This window comes from Anas platyrhynchos, chromosome 2 (assembly GCF_047663525.1).
Source record: "Anas platyrhynchos isolate ZD024472 breed Pekin duck chromosome 2, IASCAAS_PekinDuck_T2T, whole genome shotgun sequence".
In the NCBI taxonomy this organism is placed as follows: domain Eukaryota; kingdom Metazoa; phylum Chordata; class Aves; order Anseriformes; family Anatidae; genus Anas; species Anas platyrhynchos.
In genome coordinates this window covers 50,857,536-50,883,581 of record NC_092588.1, presented here as the reverse complement: position 1 = coordinate 50,883,581, position 26,046 = coordinate 50,857,536, and the positions used below count along the sequence as shown (strand labels likewise).

Genomic DNA, 26,046 nt, shown 5'->3' with positions numbered 1-26,046 from the left:
CTCGCAGGCAGGGCAGCACGAGGAGCAGGAAGGTCCTTGGCTCTGTGTGAGTGCTGCTCTGCAGCAACTGAAACATGCCTGTGTTATCACCATTAGTTTCATCAAAAATCCAAAACACAGCATCGTACAAGCCTCTGTGAAGAAAATTAACTCTGTCCCAGCCAAACTCATGACACTGAGAAACTTTACCTCGTATCTGAAAGTATCTGGTACGGTGCTGCTGCTTATAGTTCTACCAAGTCTGCATCTAAGTGCCTGAACCAGGTGCCCACATATCTACTTCAGCTTGTATTTCTGAAGTTGTTTCTTCAGAAAATTCATGTTTATCTAGCTTTTTGTTGCCATAACTTTTCATCTAAAGAGAAGTAGAGCCTCTTCACCTGTAGTTCACCTGTCTGTCTCAAAATACTCTTACAAAGTCATTGACAGCGCTGGTGTTACAGTGTGTTGAATGAAGACACTCCTTAAATAGTGAATGTGTGTCCCTAATGAATTGCACAGATGTCCATTTATATCCTCTCAAATTATTTATCTTCTTGCTGTTGGAGAAACCATCACTATACTATTTTTATCCAGTGTTTGTAAACTGAAATGTTACTGTGCAACTGTTAAGAAGCAACTGTTAAAAATTGCCACCCAGTCAGGGCCAGTGTCATTCCATGCAGTGATTTGAGGTTTGTTAAAAAGCTCTTCTAATTGCCCACGATGCAGCAGCTAGGTCATCTTTTCATTACTGAATTTACGAACTTACTGAGGTTGATGTACACAGTAAGAGCCCGTTTTGACAACTTGTTTTGACCAAGTAAAAGTTAACGGAGGGAAGTCTGTTAGCTTCTTTAAAGAGGCAGCTCTCCTTTCTTTCAGGGAAGAAATGGAAATCACCATTCTGAAGCCCTCATTCTCTTAACTCTCCACTGAAGTCGATTGTAAGGAGCCTTTCTTCTGTAATTTCCTTAAAAAGATACAGCTTTTTAGCAATTTGCCTAGATAAGCTAGGAAATGTCAATCTAGTCAAAACATTTGCTCGGTGTGTGATCTTAAATTTGTTATCCTTTGAATCAAATAGTGCATTAAGGAGAAATTGTCATGTTCTAGTTTATGAAAGAGAGATACCTGAAGTTGTGTGATCACATTTCTATAGCTTTAGAAAATCACAATTCTATAGGTATCTTCAGGTGATTTTGTATAAATACCCACAATGTATGTATTATAGATTACTCATCCTAATTCAGTAGAAAATACACCAACTCTTGTGCCAAAACACTAAGAAATATATAAAAGCTCCTTCACAGCAAATACTGTACTATTTTAGGAGCATTCCTGCTCACTGTTTTTTTTGTTTCAGTGCAGAAAAAAGATTTCAGTGGTTTCTCTAGACAGATAAGATAGCCACATACTCCCCATATGTTAACAAGTAGTAATGATGTCTTGCAAGTTAATATCCTTTTAACCTCTGTTTCTGATTTTTATTATTGGGACTTCCTATTCAGACCTGTCTCCTGACCTAGACTGTGGTATGTTACATGCAGAAAAACCCTCCCTCTCAAGTACAATCTCCCAGATCTTGCAGAACTAGCACAGAGAATTCTGTGCTAGCTATATTATTCAACAAACTCATAGAAAGGCTGTTATTAACCATTAAATTCTTCAGGAGTGCAAAATCTTTTTTATGGAACTCATGTTAAATTTTGCAGTGGAGGGTACTCCTTTCTTCATTATCAAATTCTGGTTTTTTTTTTGTTTTTTTTTTGTTTTTTTTTAATAAAGGAAGAGCAGTTTTCCTTGCAGCTGTCACAGTTTGCATCCTTTCTCTGTAAATAATGAGTTGGAGAGTTAATTTTAGCACCGCCACATTTTATCTTAGAAATATCATTATTGTTTGTTTTTAAAGGAGTGTGAAAGAGTAGCTTATGGTCTTTTCAATGAGAAAATACCATGCCAGAAAGCCTGTTAGCTGTGTCTGTTTCTGGGTTCACTGCTGCCTCTGTGCGACACTTAAGACAGGTCTGTGTATCTCCATAAAACTCAGTGTGCTTACTGTCTGACATCAATAAAGTAAACTGTAATATCTCAATATATTTGAAGTACTGTGTATTATGGGAGCAGCAGCTATCATTGCTGTTATAATTGCAAATTCCAACTGACTGATATTTTTAGTGCTGTAGTAGTATTTCAGGGTTGTTACCTTCTGAAGAACATCACAGCACCTAGCAACTCATGTTAATACCCGTAGTGTTCTTGGAATGGATGACTTCAGCATGGGACGGACTGTGATATTATTTATAGCTTTAACTCCGTTTGATCAAAAGGAATTTTATCATGCAAGCTGGATTCAGAAGAAGACATTATTCTTTTCTGAGGGTAAAAGATGCTAGCGTGTCTTTAAAAATATATTTTTACATAGTTCGTGATTTGATTTGAGAAAGAGTGTAAGTCATTCATTTTGTCTTCAGGTGTGTTTCTGTGCAGCTTCACATAGTGTGGTTGTGTGTAAAAAAATTGATTCCTTATTCTTTGGATTATGCTGCTTTTGGGTGGGAAAACTCTAAGTAAAAATCCCTTATTACATGCAAACATTATTTTTTTTTCAAATGTTACAGTTATTAAAGATATAACAGCAGCATTCCTTGACTCTTTTCTTACATCTTTTAATTAGGAAAGCTTTTGCTGTTAATAGTTTCAACTTTGACAGATTTGGAAATGAAGGGATCTAAATACATGTATTTGAAATACTCTTACATAAAGCCACCTGCTTTATCAGCTGCCTTTTCCACGGTAGTATAAAGGGCCCTGAAGTGGATTAATAAACCCTCCTTGCCATGCAAGTCTCATATTAAAGTCTTTGTTAAGAATCATTGAATATAAGACATAAAGCCTCAACACATGTACCTGCTGAGAGAGAAACAGGGGCTGGACAGCATCATTCGCTGTTTATAAAGGGGGAGGCTGACAGTTTCTCCCAGAAGCCCCATTACTGTGAGTGGGATAAGGTTGGATTGAGGGTGCAGCTGCATCGTAGAGTGACCAAATAGTGTCAGCCTCACAAGGGCTCAGCTGGACCGCTTACTCTATAGTCACAGCTTTGGATTACCAAGCAGTCCATCTGGCACTGCAGTCCCACTGCCAATTAGATGCAATAGCCGTGATTTGGGAGAGCACTTGAATCATTTACAAGCCCTGTGCTGCTTAAGAACCACTGCTTAGTGCCCTTCGTTCCCTTAGTTGGGCACAGAGCAGTATTAAATTTGAGCATGCTAAGAATGTGATGCTCAGGGTATATCTTCATGCGTCCCACTAGTTGTTCTACCTGGCTTAAGGGCATATTTCAACATGGACCAGTTTCAACATTCCCTTAGGAAAAAGTGAGTTTCTTTCTTACATGGCTGAATATTGCCTATTCTATGTTTTTAGTCAGTAACTTTTGGGGAGACAGATTTCTTTTTGTGGAAAGGAAGGGAAATATATTCCTATAAAAGGCTTATTAAAACTCTGTGCAGTTGGATATTGAGTTGCTGAGGTGCACTGAATATTACAAAAGCCTTGAAGGAGGGAAAATGGATTTGGGGAAATAATTGCTTAGAAAAGTGTGATGGAGGTGGAGTGTGGGTAGCACATCAAAAATCGTGTGTGATTTTGTGAATGTTCAGTACCAACACTAGCAAATATGTTGTAGAGGATTTTGTCTGTATTGGGATATAAAGAGGGAGGAAATATTGAATCAAGTGAGGAAGTATGGGCCTCTGGTTTGATAGTCAGAGTGAGCAAGGAATGCTGTCTTGCACAGAAGACAATATACCCAGGAACTGCAGAAGTACCACCCACAGCAGGATTTACATCAGAGCTAGGACAGTGTGCTTATCTGTTTGCCAGAACATCTGTGCTAATACAATGGAATTTTGCATCAGCAAAAAGCCTTTGGCTGTTTTGTATTCTGTTATTGGTGAGCAGGAGCAATGAATGAGTCAGATTAGATTAAGCCTATCAAAACCCATGCTTTGGGCTTTGCTTTTACACCACTACATGTATTTGGGTATATATTTACATATATGCATGTATGTATACAATATGTACAATATATTTACATATATTTATAATATCAAACATGCTAAAGGGAATTTCTTAAGAGAATGTTTTGGAGAACTTCAAACAATTTCTTTTGACTGTATTTTATATCCTTATGATAAAGCGAAATGCCTTAGTTTCTGCCCAGTGAGAGAGAGATCAATGCAAAGATCTAAATGCCTCGGGAGAAAAATGCTTTCTGTATTTAAAACTGTCACAGCTACTACTGCTTTCTATTAACTTGAGCCTATGCAAGCCTAAAAGCAACTAGTTAGATGCCATATAAATCTGTGAATCTGCTTCCTCCACTGGGACTTGGAAGACTAACCCTGTAGTGAAAGTACCAAGTTGTTTCACGTAGAAAATGCCTGTCCTATATGCATGTCAACCTCAGGTGCACTGTAGGGTTAGTGATTTTCTGGTTGTGGAAGGAACCACTTACATGGCACATTTACTTATAAAGACAGGTACTGACCATGCTTAAGGAGCTTGGAATGTAGCAGATCTCAACGAGAGAGTCAGGTGTGCAGACAGGATGATGAAACTCCCATGTAACAGTCACATCTATCATACAGCTCTGTAATTCCCTGCACTGAAAGTACCTCTGCAAATCTGGTGAAAATTTGGTGTGGGGAAAGTCATCCTGGAACAAATTTTCGCCAGTTTAACACTACTGCCTGCTTCAGTTTGGGAAAGCAAAGGGAACGTGGACACCTCCGGTGCGCACCACCCCTAGGAGTTTGAGGCTTTGCTTAAAACTGACAGCTATGGGATAAGAAGGTGTTTCCTTTCATCATTAGCCAGCCTTTTATAAATGGTAATTAGTCTCAGGAAGAGAATTTCAAAATCTGTCATGGATTTATTCCTGTGAAAAGCTTTCATGTTTGTGTTGTCTGGCACTATACATCACACAGCTACCTCCTCCTGAGTAGGCCTCGGTGTTGTCTGTTTATTTCTTTATTCATACCATATGATAATACTATGGAGAAAATAAAAGAAAAAAGAAAGGCTGTTGAGACAAAAGGGAAGATTCTTGAGGTGTCAAATGCAAAATAAATTTTTTCAGCAGTATGTTAAAATGCAGTATTCTTGTACCCTGTGCAGTCTTTAATACCCATTTACACAATACCGTGAAGGAGATAATCTGAAAGCCTGATATGACATACACATCTTTCATTCATCTGAACCGTTTATGTGTTCTCTCTTAAAATGAAAGTATGTGTGCATAAATTTATTTGCATATGAAACAATCTAGGTATTCTTGTTAACTGTAGATCATTAAGATGGCATATATGCTAACAAAAGAGAAAGTCCAGATTCTGTGTAAATTTCATTTACTGTTTTTAATGGAGTTAGCTAAGAAAATGAATTTTCTTTCTGTGGGGAAAAAAAGTATCCTCAATCAAAAGGAAAGGTCAGGTGCTGAATTTTCCTGTGAACATACCTTTCAGAACAGAATGTCTTCAGAAACTTCAAATACTTCATTTCAATAAAGTTGAAATAGTGTAGTAGAAAGAATGTAAAATAATGTAATGTCTTTTTACGGATATATACAATTATTATAGCTAAAATTAATACAAGTCAAATACAATGGAAAATGGAACACTTCAATCTTCATTAAAATGAGAACGTGTATATTATTAATATTACATTTGATAATCAAAATATAATTTACCTTTTTGCATGGAAAAGGGTCACATTCTCATGATGCAGTTGAATGTGAATAAAAGTAGTTCCTTTATGCAAAAACTTTATCGATAAATATATTTCCACAAGCTTTGCTCCTTAAATTAAAAAGGTGGTTTAGTTCACACATAAAAAAATCATAATAAATAACTAAATATATACATAAATATTTATATAAATAAATATCTGAATAAACAGCTAAATAAGTAAATTAAATATTCAAAAAGAATCTTTATCTTTAATTATTTGACTGCATGTAGTTTTGTTACAATTACCATGTATTGATTATGGCTGTACAACTCATATGTAGAACATTTCCGAAGGGGCACAGTCCAGGATAGTGTTCAGATCTATAATCCCTTACATCCCCGTGGTTTTCTTTTATGAAAAAAAAAAAAAAAAAAAAAAAAAAAAAAACCTACTACTAGAACATTTAATGGGAATAATAGGATAATTTGCATCAGAAGGGACCTTTAAAGATCATCTTTTCTACCTCCGTGCTCTAAGCAGATTTAAGCTAAATCAAATTGCTCACAACATTGTCTAGCAGGGTTTCAAGTATCTCCAAAGATAGGGATCCCACATCCTGTCTGAGCACCTGCTCCAATGCTCGACTACCTCAATGGTAACAAAATTTTACTGATAGCTAGTGGGAATTTCCCAAGTTGCGATGTGTGTCTAGTGTATCTTGTCTTTTCATGACATGTGTAGTGTCGAGCTCTGTCTCCTCTGTACTCTCCAATTAGGTAGTTTAAAACAGCAGTAAGATCTCCTGTAAGCTCTCTCTTCTCCAGGCAGAAAGAGAATGGATTCAATTCCCTGCTCAGCCAGGTAGTGTTTAAAAGCTTATCTCCTTTTCTGTCACAGAGTCCTAATCCCCATGGTTCTTAAGAAGAGGGAGAACTCTCTAAAACCTTCAAAAATATGCTGCTTTGAAGAGAGTAGTATGAGATTGACTGGACCAGAGAGTATGACTGGTTTCGTGAACAGGACAGTCAGCTGAAAGAGAGACCTGGGTGCTGGTCTATTCCTACAACAAAACCTGTGGTGATATTTTTAGTACAGTGCACTTGTTTCACCCCTCATCTGCTTACCATGATTTGGCTGCTCCCAGATGATCTAGGTCTCTGCCTTCCTCACCATCTGTGTATTTTTCTTACACATTTTTACAGTTCTGGAGGACCTATCAGTCCATTAAGCATCGTAGTCACTAGCTTCTTGATTAATTAGGGGATAGTAGGAATCAAAACACAAATCTAAAATTAATATTTCAAAATAGTCACATTTTGAAACAAACCTGAAAATTTGTGGCTTTTCATTTTTCCTCTTAGTTCAGTTAAGTAGAATAAGATTTTGTTGCCTGATTTATTATTTATAATAATCAAAGTCATGTTCAGAATTAGATAATGATCAAATCTGAAAAATGTCACTCCTCTCATCTCATTGCTCTTCTATTTTCCTGTTTGGGTAGTTGGTAGTTGGGTTTTATTGTTTGTTTGTTTGTTAAAGTCTGTGGGTAGATTTCTCTGAAGACCAAGACCAGTGACTAACCTGTGCCAGAACCAGTGCAGCCAGGAGTTTTCTAAACACAATTCTCCCAAAGCTTCTCAAATTCTTTATACTGCTGTAGCCCAGAGCCTTTCCTGAATAACCTGACAATCATACTAAAATTAATTGAGGTCTTCTTAGGTGGACAAACTAGAACTAAGCTGTAACCATAAAATTAATTTTTACTGTGAGTTAGGACAAGAATCATCCAATTTCAAATAGAAGTTGTTGCATCAATCTGATATACCATATAGCTACTTTTTTTTTAAATTTATTTTTACTAAGTGTTGGTCAGTCACCAGTGTTCCCTCTGAGCCACTGCATCAGCAAAGAGAATCTGTCAGTGTGACGTCTCTGTGACCTGAAGTGTTACTGGGTTTAATTCTATAACCTTCACTTGCAGAAACTCTGATAACCTGATGCAGAAGTTCGTGCAAAGCAGAAGAATCAAATAAGCACAGTTTTTAATGATGTCACTACAAGTGAACCTCAAAGCATGTGCTGAATACCAGAACTAAGGGAAGAATATTTAGCAGAAAGAGTAGATGATCTCGCTGTGTACCTGTGGCTGAAGCTGCCCTGTATTTTTCCATCAGCTTTTCCTTCTCTTTTCACATTCCCCTCCATGTTTTCTTTTTCTCTTTTCTGATCCACACTGTCTTTAAGTCATGGCACATTTACCTGTGACATACCACTGTTATTTTGCAATGAGATGTAGCTAAATATTTTTCTTCAAGCTTTGTCATCACTTAATGCTAATGAACCAGTCTACTTGCAACAAGAATGTGCAGAATGACCATTAAAGCTCTGATACGCTATGAGAAAAAACAAAAAAAAACAACAAAAAAAAAGAATTAAAACTTTCTGTGTATGCTCATATAAAACAAAACCATTTTCCGTAACTTCCAACTTCACTAAAAAGTTCGTGCTCTTTTTGCACTCAAGTCTTTTAACTCTGTAAGATAAATGACTCCCCCCACCTTTTACTCACTGTCCTTTCTCCTCCCTCTCTATCCAGTTCTGTCAGTACTGGGAGGCTTTTTTGTCTCCCAATACTAATTTTGATGTTATTTAAAGTACTTTTATGTCACTGCAGTAAAATGAAAGCCACAGTGAATGAAAGGGGGAAAAATGAAACACTATGGTATCAGGTACACTGTTTTCCAAATTCTAGAAATATCACAGATTTTTTTTAAAAAATCATTCATTTTTCTTTATCAGAGAAGGCAAGAGCAAGTAGAAGTGAAATGAATAATGTTACCACTTGATCTTACACAGGAAATTGATAACAAAAACAAAGAGAAAGCACCTAAAAGACATTGTAATAAGCCACCTGTTTGTTAAGTCAGGCAAAAGGACATGTGCACCCTGGGCTATTGTCAAATATTCACAATCTGTGCTACAATCTTCCATACTGTTGCGTCTTTGCTTTCTTGTGACGCCAATGCAAAATATATGTTGGATTTCTTAGGGTAAAGGATAATTTTATAACCTAATACTAGGAGAACCTCAGCAAGGAACAACACTATGCAGCAGGATCCTGCCTATCTTTTTTTCAGTTTAATTTTCTTGAGAAATACTTTCCCTGTGGTTGTTCCCTAGAAATGCTAGTTCCCTGAAGTGGGGACATCTTGTAAAGCATTTTATTAACTGTTCTCTAGTTCTTGCTGCAAAATTTAGTGCCTTTATAAATACTTCCCCTAACTTTATTTCCTGTCTGATAGAGTGTACACAGTGTAATGGCACTGTGAAATTGCATTTCTGAGCATTCTACATTTCAGTATAAAGCATTTAAATGTGAAATTTAACAACAGAAGTTTGCTATGAGCAGAACTTCACTATCACTGATGCCATGCTATTTCTATTTTGCATCCTCACTTGATTTCAATAGCTTGATATTTATGTCTCCACCTATACAGGGGAGATGGAAGGGGGTCCGTTCAGACTGTTGGTGTTTTGATAAGAACTGTAAAGCAGAATAGAAGTACGTATTGCTTCCAATGAAAGTGGTTGAATATGGCCTAAAAAAAAAAATTTACCATTTTGGTTGAATTGGATTAGATACTCAGGTTTCTAAAACCTGTTTTCTGAGAGGATCTGATAACAATAAGAAGTAACATGAAGAATACAGATGAGGAGTTGGAGACTTGAGGTATGTCCTAAAAGGATATCTTAAATGTAGAAAGCAGCATTTTTAATTTCCTAATATAGATTAGAACTATACACAGTGTTACAAAATGTGTCTTGTTGAAAAACAGAAGCAATAGGCTAAATATGAACTCAATTTTACAGACGTAATTCGCATAAATTTTTGTGATGTATGTTTTTGTGTCTGCCTTAGAGAACATCTTTCCTGAAGACGGGAAACAATCACAGTTACTGACAAGGGTTCTTTTATTGTCGAAGGAAAAAAAAAAGTGCAACAGAAAAAGAAGTGCAACATAATATATAAAAATCTATTAAAATACAATAAACAAGAATTAAGTCAGTTACTTTCCCTGAATTTCTTATATGCTGTTTGTGGAGAGCTTTTATTGGAAGATATTTTCAGACTGGGTGTCCCTGAATCAGTGATGCTCTTTAGATGATTTCAAATTAAAACATTTTTTCCCAAAATAATTGTGAGTCTTCTTTCAGCGTATCACAAGCAGCCAAAATAGATGGGCAAATTTCAGTTCTGCTTAGGATAACATAAGTAGCCTAAACAGTGTAAAAAGGTGAGGCATTCTAAGTGTTAGGAAGGCAAATAAAGTATTTACATTGTTTTTTGCATAGTCTCCTCAAGGAGTTGCCTTGAGATTGGCAAAACAAGGAGTTTTTTGCCAATCAAAAGTAAATTCGAAGCAATATTGCATTGAATTTTGGATTAAAAGTCCACCAGACTTAACATTACATCTATGTCAGTGGCCAGTAAAAAATCATTAGAAACATGTATGAACAGAGCAATTACAAAGTAATGCATTCTCTGTCCTCAGGCCTTAATAAATTTTTCTTTAAAAAAAAAAAAAAATAGTTTTGCTATCTCCAGAGTACTGTGCTGATGTGTTTCATAGTTACTTTTTTTTTTTTTTTTGTGCGTGGAAGTATTTACTTTTGTATTTCAAAAAAAATAACATCTGTATACCTTCCTTTTATGGTTCTTATATTGTCAAGAAATAGTATTTAGGTTTTCATTGCATACTTTCTCCATGCTTTTCATGTTTTTTTAGACTTTTATTGTATTCCTAGTTGAACTACCTCTATTTTAAAATGAAGACTCCTTATCTATACAAGGACTACCATTCTTCTGGTAGGATCTATTCCTTTGATCTTCCTATCAGCTCTGTCTATATTTTCTAGTTCAATAAAATCTTTTTTTTTGGATAGGCCCATGCAGAACTGCAGGCAGTTCCGTTTCTTTATTCCTTTGCTTGAACGAAAGAAGACATACTGATATAAAAATGGGGGCACCACTCAGTCTGAAATTGGAAAGAAGGAAGTGTGTGTTTTGCTTGATTCAAATAAATATGTTTTTCTCACTTGTCCTAAATTAAGATGGAAGGCTCATTTCTCTCAGAGCTTGAGCTGGTTCTGGTTATCAGCCCCAGTCACACATGCACACACTTTTTTTTTCCATTTCTTCTTTTTATTGTTCTTATGTTTATCTAACTATGACAGTGGCCAATTGTGTTGCATGCTTTGTGCTTAGTGCTTTATAAACACAGACAAAAGGCAATCTACGTACCAAAGAGATTTTTGTTTAAGTCAAGGCAAAAGAGAGAAAATGGATACAGGTAAATAGATGGAAAATGAACCCAACAGAGTTCTGATAATGTAGCAGCAGTTATTTTAGGGGAGGCATTACAGAGAAGGAGGACTTTGAGAGAGGTGTAGGGACAGACTTGTAGAGGTTTAACAGGGAGACCTCAACAGAAAGGGACGGTACAGGGGAAGATGAAGCATTTGAGAATTTCACAGTGGCTGTTAAAATAGGGACAGATTGTGACAAAGCCTTTAGCTTATTATTCTCCCAGGCTGATTTTATTGTTACAGAACAGAACAAATGATACCTAAAATCTCACACAAGGTATTCCAGGGAGCCTGCATGGTTGTTTGTTCTGCGTTTTACACTGTTGTTACCACCATACCGGTTTAAAAAGGGTCACTTATTTCTTATGCCTTAAAAATACCACCAGTTCCTAGCTAATCTTCAAATTGTTCTGAGTATCAGGTTCCTCTTTTATCGAGACTGCTATAGGATATTCTTTTTCTTCATATAGTGATTATAACACTATTTGTGTGAAAACCTAATCATTTTTCGTTTCCTTCTATAGAGAATTTTGTACTAGGTAATCATCATGGGAGCTTCCATCTGTTTTGCTTTTCCCTTTGGTTGTAACACTCTCTTTCTTTAAGAAGGAGGGAACATCAGAGAGTAGCTATGAAGTATCTTTTCCATGAGCCACGGTGATCAAATATTTAAGTCTTTTTTTTCCCTCGCCCTCCCCCCCCCCAAAAAAAAATAATAATATATATATATATATATATATATGTATATTTCAGATCTAAGAGTGAGAATGGAGATGATAATACCATGGTTTTATGTATTTCTGACATTTTATATAGCTATATAGCTAGAGCTTCCCAGGGATCAAGAGATCCAAGGAATGGATGAGTTGCAGATTGTAGCACTAAGCGATACTGGAAAATTGCAGATGTAAAAAAATGTTACATTCAGCTAAAGTTTACTCGAGTAAGTCCAGTGGGTATTTCTGTTCACAGTGCAAAAGTCTGGCTGGTGTCTCTCTCTTCCTGTAGCAGTTGTTTCAGATCTGAAGTTTTCCCACAAGACCTATTTCCAGAATTAGATTCAGATTCAGAAGTACTATACAGTTGTTACTGCCATAAAAACAACCTGCTATAGCTTGATTATGGGACCAAAACCAAAAATGAAGGAAATGAGAAAATGTCTGTAATTTCTTAACAAAAATTATCCGATATTGTGAAATCTGAGCTTCATGTTGTTGGTGTAATAAGCAAGAACTCTGGGTTTCCTTGGGAAAGATACAATTGTCACTGTAAAACAAAGGATGAGGCCTGTAACAGCAGGTTCTTGAGATGTGTACCCTGCAGAACATGTAATTTTTTGGAATCACACTGAGTGGCTGGTGTAATGTATTTCACCATATTGTGAATTTTCAGATAGGGATCGGTATCACTATAAGGATACCCAGGACAATTGTCCTAGTAACTTTTCTTTAAAAAAAAATCCTAAGGAAGAGTTGTTCCCTGTTCAGTAGTACATTGTTCTCATGCAAGAAATTTTGGAGGAAATGCTGGGCTTCTGAACTTGATAACAAGTATGTTTTGTGAATAGAGATATCACTCACAGGTTCACTGATGGACAAAGAAAGGTCATTATACACTGCATTTTGGCTTCTAGATACTGCGTAGTATCTAGATAGCAAATCAGGTTGGTAACTGGTTAAAGAGAACCTGATGACTTTGGTTTTGTTGCTGAATTATCCTAAGTGTTTTCCTATGATCTTCACAGCCATGAAATACAGTATGTGGCTTACGTGTGAAGTTTCAGTGACCATACTGTGTATGTCAGCCACAGCTGGCCACTGTTCAGGTTTTGGATTCACAACCCAGCTGATGGACTTCCATTAAGTTGTTCATGCATTAGGAGATACGTCTCAAAATAGACTCACCTCAGATTCTACTGTATTGCTTATTCATTATGATTAGAAAGGAAGGAGGGGCAAATGGAGGACACAAAACCACAAGATAGTACTTGAGTGACATTTTACTGTCTCTGATAAGCAAGAGACAGTAGAGAGACTACGTTATCTAGTGGTCCTTCAGAGTTTATGAATTGTGAAGTAATAAGGAACTAATTTTGCAGTCAGTGTAAACTAGTATAGATCAGAAAGGTACTTTTAATTTTCTTCCATTTAAACTCATTAAATTAAATTAAAATTCAGAAATGAAACCTTTGTTTAGCACAAGTCATTTTTTTCTGTCTACCACTGATATTCCAAATGAGACAATCGTGAGTTAAACTTCACCTACAGGAAGGATGTGAATTGTTATCATTTATTATCTCGACAACAGCCGTACACTCTTCCTTAGCTGGACTTTAGGATTATCATTAGTGAATTTTGAAATCCCTAATAATGAGCATTGAGGTTTTGTCGCACATCTAAATGTTTAGTGTAGGATTGAGTCTCACAAGTGGCTGCCATTCAACTGACCATAAGAGCACTCCAGCTCTCCTTTTCAACATCAGTCACAGTCTAAAGTGTGTTCATGGTGGCTCAAGCTAATGCAGGTGACTTCTAGGCTGGGATTAGCAAAACCACTACTTATTATTGTAGTTACTATAATAGTTTTTTAAGGTAGAATACTTTAATCACTTTCAGTCATGGATGCTTGCCTTGATGAATGGAGTTGTAATCCAGCAGCATATTGAGGACCAGATGTGACCCTTAATACTTTCGTGTGCAATTACCTAATACTTTTGTATGCAATGACCCTGCGCTTGTAATTACTACTATTAACAGGGAGACTTTAGTTTCAAAGTCTTTTAGCTATGGACTAAGATACTGTTGATCTTGGGTATTTATAGGTACAGAACACACCTGTGGCCCCTGCCCCAAAAGCTTATTATCCAGGTGTGAGGTAAGAGATAGCAGCTAGACAGATGGAGAGCATAGGAAGACTGTGATGCAATATTGATCTGCATCGCAAGTGGTATTATATCAGTACTTTGGCAAGTTTGGCAAGTACTTAAGCAGGTTTGAAGCGGAATAGTGAGCTTTCTGTAGGGATGTTTATAGAAAGCTTTTCCCATGTAGTACTACTGTCAACGTGAGAGGAAACACACGTGCTTGTTTGTAAATCTAGTGGAGGCTGGTCTATTTTTTTTGTGTGGTGGAAATAGTTTTTTCATATTGAATAAGAGCTAACAAAGAGAAGGGCTTTGAGAGTACAGTTGGTTATGCTTGGTGCAGTAGACCTCAAGAACTGGAAGGAAACATAGACAAGATAATGAGTGTCTGGTAGCTTTGGTTGAAGATATTTAAAAGACTTTTCCAGCAGATGGATATGAGTTAGTTCATTATGTTTTTGACAGAGAAAAAGTTACTGAACTAAGATATAAGAAAATCAAAGTCTCTGGAGCAGTCGTTTCTGTGAAAAATCCATACTTTGAAGATGCTATACAGAAGGAATTTGGAAAACTGTACTGAAGTCTGTAGGCAAGGACTTGGAGAAAAGCTTGGTCTGAAACAGAGTCACAAGCCAGGGAAACAAGCCAAATGGATATAAGATCCATCATCAGGATCACAGATGTCCCACAGGATTTGATGGACGAATCAGGAGTGCTGTCTCAGACCTGTTATTGTGTGATGGTATTTAAGCACAATTAGATCTGGGGGAGGCTGGGTGAGATTTTAGTTTAGATAGGTTTTTAACAGACAGATCTGGAAAAGAGAAGTATATATGTCTAAAGCACTTCTGTAGTTTAATGACTCCCTATGATTTTATCAGAATCAAGATCTTATCTCTGACAGATCATTCCTGCTCAGAAGCAGCTAACTCTTGTTCCTAATCCCACTGAAATCAAGACAAGATTGACAGAAAATCGTCTTTAGAAATGCAAGTCGGTTTGAAATGTCACTTGCTTGCGTGAAGTATGTAAGGGATCAAACATAGAGTATGATGTACAGCAGTTAGCTGTATTACGTGTTGTCTCAGTGAAACAGCTCCAGGTGTTGCCACGCATGTGAAGTGGAAATTGTTACTGAATTGTCAGTCCCAGTGAGATCTTGTCTCCTATCATTTTTATTTATGTATTTAAACAGATGTAGTCACTGATACAGTAGCTCACAGCAAACTTTGTATCTGAGTATTACACTTTAATTCAATGGTGCTCACCAAGGATTAAGGTGCTGTTCGCCGTAAGTCAGGGCATTGGCAACTAGCCCTAGACTGTCGGATGCTATTTAAAAATGCAAGTGTGAAATCAATTATGGTTTCAGAAAACTAGGAATAATTGCAAATATGTTAATAATATGCTTACAAGCTATAATACTGGTCTAAACAACATGAAGACTGTGTTTGCTCACTGGATTTTGTTGTGTGTTTGTTTTTTTTTTCTTTTTCTCAACATTCATTTCTTAAGAAAATTGGCTAAAAAGCGGAAAGAGACATTGAGTAGTACACGGCAGGAAATGACAGTGATGGTGAATTCAATGGATAAAAGCTACACTGAGCAAGGCACCAACTGTGATGAAGCTTTCTCTTTCATGGACACGCACAATCTAAATGGGAGATGTAAGTCTTTTCTTTTCTTTTCTTTTCTTTTTTTTTTTTTTTTTTTTGAAGGTGGAAGAAAGGTGCAAATGGTTTTTAAAATATTCCTCATTACTCAGTCATGGAAAATCCATGGAACCCAGACTCTCCCACTGTGCAACACATTACAGTGTGTATTCGAATGAGCAAGACAGTCAGATATCAAGAATAGACTTCTTTAAAAATAATAAGGATAATTGAGCTTTTTTTTTTTTGTCCATCCTTTTCTTCTGCAGAAGAGCAAAGACATTACTGAAACAGCTGAACAGCTGTAGCTTTACCTTTCTCCAATTTCTATTATGTTAAAAATGTTATATCCCTCATGCTATCCCATGTCCTTCAAATGCTTTCCCTGCTCAATTACTTTTTTTTTAGGCAAAATTTAGTTTTGAGTGTCATAACTTAATAATGGTGATCCAATTGTCTTATTATTTCCAATTCTAGATGATGCTTTTTCTGTTGCTTGTGCAAAGGAAGAACTCAGCTGAATTATCTGCAATTTCATAAGAGATTGTTGAAAATTCTGAGTCTTCTTGGATCTACCCTGAAAATAAATAGAATTTGGGATTTTTTTTTTTCTGTATTAGAATTTTAGTCAAGGACTTACACCTGTCCGGAGGTTAGCAATGACCAAAGGCAAGGACTGCAGTAGTTTTTAGAGCTGTTAAAAAGAGTAGAAAAAGAATGACTACATTCACAAAACATTTTATTTTTTGTAGCACAAAACATTCTATTTTTTCTTGTGTACTGGTGGTTTTTAACATCTTCAGAATTTATCAAAGATTGAATTTTGTTTCAAGTACTGACAGTATGTGAGGCCCAACTCCCACTCCTTAATAATAAGCTTAAGAACTTATCTTTGACGAGTTCAGTTGTACAAACACTCCGTGAGGCTTATACAGTGAGACTTCTCTCAGCAGCATTAGGCTCAGAATTTGCAATGTTAATCTGCATTTGTGTTACTTTTGAAATTGCTCAGAAAATATCTTTCAAAATCTGACTTGCCATTCTGGTGAGAATATTCCATTGCAGTTAATGGGATCTCTTGTGAAGAGATCAAGAGGTTTGACTTCATTTTCTGTCCTCACGGTGTAGTCTTCCAATGGTGTTATTGAATGGTCACAATAACCGAAGAAGCTTCAATGAGTTCTTGTGACTACATGCTCTCTTCATGTAAACAAACTTAAATCAATTTGACATTCTTGGCTTGTCAAATATTTTACACCAATTGAGGGCTAGAACCTCTAATTCAGACTTTCCGTAGCAAATGTGGTCAACAGAAGAACCGGTTTGACAGTCTTTAGGAAAAATTTGTGCATAAGGCCTTGTTATCAAGAGACTTAAGGGATCCCTACTTCCTATAAAAGTTTATTAACCTGGCTGCATTCTGTATCTAGACAGTTTTATTATCTGCAGCAACCCTGACATCAGCTAGTCTCTACATCCACACCCAAAAGGGATAGCATGCTGTCCTTTCCATCCAGTGACTCAGGAGACATTATAAAAGGAAAGCAGTCACAGATATATTCACTTTTGGAATAAATGATACCATCTGGCATCATTTAAACCAGTTTCCATATAACTCCATCTTAATAAGGGGTGGCCGTAGAAGATCAACAGCAAAAAAAGCAGATTAAAGCTAGCAGGAGTAATCTCACTGCTTCTCTTCCAGCAGATTCTGTCTTCCTTAATTCTGCTTGTTTCCCAAATTCCTGTTAGTCTGCTTATAGGTATCCAGAATAAACTTGCATTCATTGATCTGTGTAAATATCATCAAGCAAACCTACCACAACTAAGGTTGAGTTTGAAAAAGCTTTGCTTAAAAGCCTTTAATGAGTTTTTGGGTGAACATCTCACCCAAAGATAAGGTTAATTCTCTCCTGTTAAATGTATCTGTGCTTACAATAGTAATTCATGTGATCTATGTATACCAGGGAATTAACTGAATTTAATTTGTTTCATTGTGTTTTGCTTTTATAAATGATTAAATCATTAAATACCAAGCCAGCATTGGTGTATGTATCACAGCCTGAAAACCATTGTTAAACAAAGAGTGATATTCAGGGCATAATAGTATCTGTGTACACATTATCCACCTGTCTGAACAAATTGAAAAACAATAGAGGAAAAAAGAACTACAGTAGAATATTTACATACAGTATTTATTGTATTATTAGGTAAACTTAGTAATGATCAAAGCTTCTGTCAAAAGCACCTGTTGTCACCATGATGTCTTTATTAAAGCACCAGTGTTCAGTCTAATCTTGTGATTCGAGAAGTGTATTTGTCATCCTAGATCAAAATGCTTTATCCAACGACATTTCTTTTTAGGGAATTGATCAAATTCAGTGAGCCATTTTATTCACTAGACATACCTGCTTTTCCCTAGGTCCTGATTCCAGTGCAACAAACATAACAGTATAGACCCTAAACCAAGTCGATCACACATGCCGTGTCACTCAGCTTAAACAGCCACATATCACTTTGCTGTCTCTAACTCGCTCTGTTTCTTTTTTCAGCTGTATCTTCACCATCTTCATTTACAATGAAAACTAACACATTGAGCACAACGGTGCCTAACTCTTATTACCCAGGTAACCAATTTTTTTTCTTGGTTTCAACTCTATGGAGACTTTTTCATAACAAAAGCATATGTAATTACGTTATTATACTCCTTTCCATGGAAATTTAATAAATATTACATGTAACCAGTTGCTTACAGTAGCTTTCTGAAAGAAAACTCAGGAACATTTATCAATCATTTACTGTTCTCTCTCTTTTTACCTTTTCTGCATTGACCTGCTTATGATGTATGACAGATCCATTTGTGCCAACTGCAATTTTAGGTGAGAACATTTCCCTTTATCAAAGTTTATTGCTGAAGTAATTTAGAAAGTCACAGTTCTCGGGATACAGACAATAGTACTCAAAAAGCTGTAGTTTTATGCTCCAGGGAGGGATGGTAGGCTTGTCTACACTGAGAGTACTAAAGACGGTTATCAGGCTTGATTTCTACTGTCATAGTGCAAGTCAGGGGAGAAAAAAGAGAAATAATTTTAACAAGTGGATTTGCGAGGAAATGTTTATGCATGTATTTGGAGTGACACAAAAGAATTTGATTATCGCAGCAATTGAAATACTTTCCCTCATTTTTTTTCCATTTTTTTTCTCAGAACTGAAGATGTAACTTCTTAAAAATAACATTTGGTTTCATAATTAGACTATTCATGATATAGAAAATGAGACAAAACACAGTTTTGGCCATCCCACCAGCTATCATTTCTTCTCACAATGCCACAGTTTGTGACATGATTGTCAAAGAGAAGTTTCAGAGGAGAAATGGTATTTTGAACAGCAAAATGATAGCATGACACTTACAGTAACGCAGTTTATTATGTATTAGGTGTCACAGGAATGAAATGAAATAGTAGAACTATAGGTTAAAAACATACACTTAAAGTATACAGCATTTCCACTGGGAATTTAGAAAAACCTGGTGTTGCCCAATATCAGAAAGAAAGGGGTTGCTACATAGTAATAAAACTGTAAACATGAAGCACTATTGCATTTTCAGTGCTTAAGTAATCGACTTGTATTTATTTACGCTTCCCATACTACCTTTAAACAGATTAGCGAGATATTTTAAAGTAATAAAGCAAAATACAGCGATGTGTTGTAGCAAGAATTCAAACTCCAGCGTTAAACCTCTCTATTTACTCTGTTTACTATGATTGATGTTTTTACAAGTATTTTTCCCTCTTCTCTTCCTTCAAATTACTGAAAAATATAAAACTAATAACTAACTCTAAACTAATTCTTTTGTTTAAACCACAAGTAAAACAGGCTTAAGTAAAAGTAGAGTGAAGCATATAAGAGGTAGAAGTTTAGGAAGATGATTTTTGAAAACTTGTTATTGTAAAAGCAGATTTAGCAAAGTGCATTTCAGTGTTTTAACTTTGAGAAGGAACCTGTGCATTTTTATACATTATGTAAATCTGGGAGAAGGTAATGGTAGTGACTGTAACAATGTAATAATCTGCATGCAAATGAAATTTGCAGTGCCTTTTAACTGCCTGAGATGTTAGATATTTTTGTGTGCTTTAGCATTCATTCAACGCTTCATCCAGTAGATGTTCTGACCTTGTGGGTGGGCAGGGGAAAAAGTACTATTATCAGGAGAAAAACTTCGAGATTTCTTATCTGGATTATTACATTTTTCTCTGATAGTGTTTTTTTGTTTTGTTTTGTTTTGTTGATTTTTTTTTGGTTGGTTGGTTGGTTTAGTTTTGGTTTTCAATTCTTTGCCCTGTAGTAATTATAGTAAAAATTTTTGTTAGCTTTTTTTCCACAAGAAATAATCTCTAAGCAAGCAGTTCAGATAGCAGACAAACACACACTGAAAAAATGCTTATATATGTTTTTACTTATACTAAATTTGTAAAATCTTGATTTAGCTTGATGTATATTTTATGGTCTAATACAGAAGCCTGCACTCAGAAAACCTTCCAGTTATTTCATTGTAGAAAATTAATATTTTTGTTACCTTACATGTTAAAAGCTTAGTACCCTTTTATGAGTGATGTCCTATTCATGCAGGGTTTGTCACCCCAAAGGTGTTTATAACTGCATTGGGATACTGTTTTATCTCAGGTAAATCAAATTAGGTATTGTTGAGTCAGTTGAGGAATATGGCTATTAACAAAAGTGCTCAGTTTCTACTGCAGTTAATACCTGCTCTTGCTGTTTTTTTAGGTTGCAGGGTCCAGCATGTGATTAGAATTAAATAAACTTTTCAATGCGACCTCCTTGGAAGGGTACAGGTCTGGTGAATGGCTGAATTCAGTTTTCAAAGCTAGAAACTGCTAGAAAGTCCACAACACGTTTACCATTTCCAAGTTTCTGCATAGCAAGATCTTTGGACTATTCGTGCATATTATAAACTTCACCAATTAAAAAAAAATTTAAAAAAAGTATTAATAATTAATGGTAAACTCTTTAACTGGTGCAGAATGCAACAATCTTACTTCTCAGTTTCAGATATAAGGAAAATTTCATATGCTTGAGGAAAAACTTTCATGCTTTTACTAATAACCTAAGTGAAAGTTTGAGAGGTCAAAAAAAGCATTACATAACAACCATTAAATTTATAGTTGATGTAGGTCATAAGCATAGGTCATGTTTGTCAAGTACCAGTCATATGTATTTCTAAAACTGGAGAAATAAGAGTGGCATCTCAGAGAACAGGGCTGAGTTTGCCTTCAATGCCCTACGTTCATACAACTGATAATAAAATATAAGTTGTTTTGAAAGTTGTACAAGTGTTGTACGACTGTATGGGAATCAGTAAGTAGAAAGCAGAAGAACTGCAATTGTAGGAATATTTAAGATGGAGACTCTTCCCATTCCGTACGAGCACTGCATCTGGAAGAGCTCACCATTTGAAAAAGAGTGGAAATGCTGAAAAGCTGATGCTACAGTGCTCAAAAGCAATCCAAAAAAGTATGGATTCATAATGTACCATAAAAAAAAAATAAATAAATAAAAAAAAGCACTTAAAACAACTTAAAAGATCACTCCCAAAGAAAATAAATAGAATTAATGCAGCTATAAGAGATAAAGAAGTGGAGAGAGGAACATAAACAAATCTAAACAAAGGAGCTCATGGGAAAGAAATTTGTAAGGATTAAACTGCTGCTTTCATAGGACAAGACCAGGCTGTCTGGTAACTTTGTGTTCATCGTAGTTACTAACAGTTTGTGTTAGAGCTTCTCTAGTTTGGGAGGAAAAAAAGAAAAAAAAAGGCAAACTAACTTTCTAACCTGCTTCTAAAATAGAAATAAGCCACTCAAAAATCATGATCAGCTTATCAACTTCCTACACTCTTTTTGTCTTTTGTGTCTTAGCCACCTTGTAGTTTTCAGGTGCCATTTCAACAGCAACATACTGTACCTACACTTGTATACCACGTTCCATGCCATGCATCCCAAGGTGCTTTGCAGTACGATTTTATCACACATTAGACAAAAGTTGTCAAATTTTATGACTAAATGATGAATCTGTTTTCCTCTGGATTGAATCAGGTTAGCAAACAAGCAGGAAAAGTAGTGAAATATGCATACTCGTACCCATAAATTGTTCTCTATTATTTTTGGTTTAGATTTAAATGCACAGTTCACACTGACTGCATGCTTACTGAGGACCAGATTTCATACATCTTGGTATCAGTATCAATTGACAGACCCTGAAATCATTCTTGAAATATGAGCTTTGTGGCGTTAACATCTATTTCCAGTTGTATAACTAAAACCAGAATCTCACCTTGAATGAGATTTGGTAGTATTTTTGTTATGCATAAGAGAATCTGGGATCTTTTCATAGAGAAAATTTGAGGAAGTTTCTGTTATAATTTATTTAACTTACAAATGTGAACATATTTTTAGTGCTTCCTTTTCATATGTTATTTTTTCTTTTTTTTTTTTTTTAATAAATATATTCTTTTTGTAAACCCCTTGTTACAGTTAGAATGCTACCATTGAGGAGTAGTTTGGCAAAGTCAAAGCACTACATTTACAATTTCAGTTAAAAATCAAAAACTCTTTGAGATAAAACCATTATTTGGGTAAAAAGAAAAAGTATTTTTGATGATAATTTGACCTCAGAATTTGGGTTGTTTTTTTTTTCTCTTGTCAAGTCTGAACTAATCTTACAAACTCCATCTAAATAGGAAGAAATTGATACTGCTTCCTTAGGTAGAGTGCACTTTCACATCTGTCCATTTATTGCTAAGTGTAAGTTTTGATCTCAGTTACATCTGTGTGAATTGACTCATGGTAAGATACCTTGGTATCAGTACGGTTGATTTATACAGTGAAACGGAGATCAAAATCTGATTCATTTAGGAAATCACACTGTAAAGACTAAATTACAAACATAAAATTACCTGTAATTATTAATGTAGTACTGTTGCTTATGCCCTGTTTCCTTTTTCTCCTCCTCTTTTTTTCTCCTGATATGTATCTTCTTAAAAGTGCCAATCAATGGTAAGTTGCCCACTTGCCCCACGGAAGAGATGTGGAGGGTTGGGAGAGTACGTGTCTCGTAAAAATTTTAACCAACCCACTGGGTTCTCTTGTTTGTTGGCCTGCATGTCAGTTGGCATATAACATCTCATGCCTAATGTGATGGCTCATGATATACCGTGGTCCTAAAGCATGTTCAACATCCAGTCAAGACATTTTCCCTGATACGATGATCCTTTGCATTTGTCCTCTTGTAGTTTGTCTCCAAATGTTGTATCAGATCTACATTTCCATTGCAGTCCTAGCTTGATGAAACCATAAGCCATTTTGTGCATCTTTTTATTTTGCTCACTCCAAACATTTGCTCTAAATTTGCAGTGTAAAATATTGCAGTTAACTAATCTAAGACTACAAGTCCTCTTTTGTTCTGTAGGACTTGTTGAAGTTTCAGAGTGAAACTTCTATGCAGCTTAGAACCAAATGCCTAATCTAAAACTCATTTATGATCAGCTAGCATTATTTAAAGCAATATTATAGTTCGGACTGCTCTGCAATGCTTCCATTGTAGAACCATGGAATTTGCCTCATTCCAATCAGTCTTGCAATTTCCCTGTGTAAACTGTTCCATGGATTTACTGTTCTTCTGGCATTTAGCCTTCACAGACAGAAGCAATGTTGATGGTATCAGATTTCTGCCATTCCTCTAGAAATCTGTGTAATTTGTATTTTTGTTAATAAGTAAAAATGAGCCAGTACATTATGAGATACTCTTTTCCTAGATGAAACCCATACGATGGTCAGTGACACAAGCAGCCTGGTTCAGTCCCATACGTACAAGAAGCGGGATCCTGTGGATGTTCCCTACCAGACCGGACAGCTTCATCCAGCCATCCGTGTAGCTGACTTGCTACAGCACATCACCCAAATGAAGTGTGCAGAAGGCTATGGATTTAAAGAGGAGTATGAAGTAAGTGTCAGGTCTAATGATCTGATTATTATGTCTTCTGCACTGTCGGCTTTATCTGTCTGGTACCTGTACCACTGAACAGGTGAGAAATAATTACTCAACCCAGAACAGGAGAACAGGAGAAATAATTACTCAATCCGGTAAGCCAGCTGCTGTGAGAGGGAAGATATTGAATGGAAAGAATCACATCTAAAGTGAGCAAAGTTTCTGATAGAAACAAGGCAGGGTGATGAGTGAGAAGTAAAACATTTCCTGGAAATCTCTGCCTAATTCTAATTGCCTAAAGGTGTATATTGAAAAAGCAGGCCTACTAGTTTTCTCCTGGAACTTGCCATACGTTTTCTTCTGCTACTGTCTAATCAGAGTTGCTCTGTGATAGTTCAGATACCGAGTTTCACAAGCAGTATTTCTCACAGTATGTAAGAATGTACATGATATAATGTACATGATGTACACGATGAATGGTATTCATCATGATGAGGAAGTATACAAATATTCAGAGAATATTCACAGGTGCTATAACATGTATTCTGTGCTTCTGAGCTGCCTGAACCTTTTCTCACTGTCTGGAGAGCCAGACAGTGAGATCTGGTTCTCCAGATCTCTTTTTCTATTTTTTTGTTTGTTTGTTTTGTTTTGTGTGTTTTTTTTTCTTTTGTTTTGTTTTGTTGATTCAGCTCCTGTTTCTTCATTTCATGCTACAGAATCTGTTCCTCCCTGTTACTATTTATGTTTTAAATGTCATGACCACTACATCCTGGCAAAGACTGCAGGAATACATCATTGCACTACAGATCCAGTCTTACTTGTGAGATGAGTCAGTTTGTATAGGAAAAAGGCAAAACACAAGCAGACCTTGCTGTAATGCCCCAAATTTTTGGTAATATACCTGCCTTCAAAAGTTTAGTTATGTTGAAGAGTTTCAAGAGCATACCACTCCTCATCCAAATCACATTTCTGATTGGGTAGATAATGACAGGACAAGGGGGAATGGTCTTAAAGAGAACAGATTTAGACTAGGCATTACAAATAAATTCTTCACTCAGAGGCTGGCAAGGCACTGGCACAGGTTGCCCAGAGAAGCTGTGCATGCCCCATCCCTGGAGGTGTTCAAGGCCGGGTTGGATGGGGCCTTGGCCTGCCTGATCTAGTGGGTGGCATCCCTGCCCATGGCAGGGTGTTGGAACTAGGTTATCTTTAAGGTTCTTTCCAACCCAAGCCATTCTGTGATTCTGTGATCTCAGCCTGGGTTCCTTGTGTAATGTGAATGTGGTTTTGAGAACCTTTGAAATCTACCAGGTCTGTTATTTTAATTGCTAGGGCATAAAAATGAATGTAATTTGTCCACTCTTCTCTGTATTTTAGCTCAGAGCTTAAGGAAGTTATCCATATAAATGGTTCCTATATGCACAAATAGGATATAATGGTTATAACGAGTAGAGTTTCCCCCAAGATTAGAGTTCAGTAGATTCGAACCCAAAAAACAAGTAACATAAAAATATTATTTCAAAGAGGAAAAATACGTAAGATTGATCCACAGGGTTGGACTACATATCATGAAAATTGTCATAGGAGTGTGTGAGAATTTATGAAATAATTTTTGATTGCTCAGGTACGAAGTTGCAATGCATAACAACCTAGAGAGTCTGATCTGTAGGCATATTTGAAGCTGTCACCTCGAAACAGTCTGATAACTTTTAATATTTTATATGGACTGTGATCCAAAATGATACCACCAGTCTGGAAAATAATTATAATTGTTCCCTGTGCTGTCGTTCAGGAAATGAATAGTGACCACCAGCAGCCCACCCCACTGTTCCCAGGGACAGGTTACACCTGACAGAGGCTGCATCTATCTCTATGTAGTAGTGTCCATTTGTCTATGGAGAGACCTGTCCAAACTGCACTGCATCTCCAACCCAGTACCCAGTCCTAAATTTTCTTTCCTTGGAAACTAGGATGTGAGAAATCAGAGGACCAGGTGTAAATGGCTCTTGCTGTGATGTGACTGTGGCATAGCCAGCAAGAAGCAGAGTGATACAGATGCGATTTTAACTCCGTCTTCTCAAAGGAGAAGCCAGGAAAAAAGATGCTTTCTCATTCTTTCATCTGATAGAAAGAGAAGGGAGGAGGACAACCAGCAGAAGTCATTTAAATTACTTCCACCCTGCAAGCAACGTTTCCTCTTTTGGGCAGGCACAGATATGCACTACCCTAGAGACTCAAGATACCATGCTGAAGTTTTGAAGGCAGGAGCTCATGTATTCACTTCATGAGTCCTTCAAGATGAAGTCATTATTAATACATTGCTGAGTTTTTACAAGCATGCCTATTTCTTCCTCTTTGCAAGAAATGTTTTTTGGGGGGAGTTTGTTGTGCTTTGTCATGGCAACTTCATGTTATAAAAACTGCTTAAATATGTAATCG

The 26,046-nt window shown here is 36.3% G+C and overlaps 1 protein-coding gene across 14 annotated transcripts in view; it reads left to right on the top strand.

The window, feature by feature from the left end:
* Positions 1–26,046, top strand: part of PTPRM (protein tyrosine phosphatase receptor type M) — a 472,980-nt gene that overhangs the window by 352,612 nt on the left and 94,322 nt on the right. For 5 of the 14 annotated variants that reach the window (XM_027452023.3, XM_027452028.3, XM_027452025.3 and 2 more), the window contains 5 exons: positions 15,464–15,615; positions 18,153–18,227; positions 18,453–18,479; positions 22,662–22,673; positions 23,432–23,619. In XM_027452023.3, coding sequence (XP_027307824.1) covers positions 15,464–15,615; positions 18,153–18,227; positions 18,453–18,479; positions 22,662–22,673; positions 23,432–23,619 — 454 coding nt within the window. The remainder of the gene's footprint in view (positions 1–15,463; positions 15,616–18,152; positions 18,228–18,452; positions 18,480–22,661; positions 22,674–23,431; positions 23,620–26,046) is intronic. The other 9 variants (XM_027452026.3, XM_072034722.1, XM_038173986.2 and 6 more) reach the window with 3 other exon arrangements.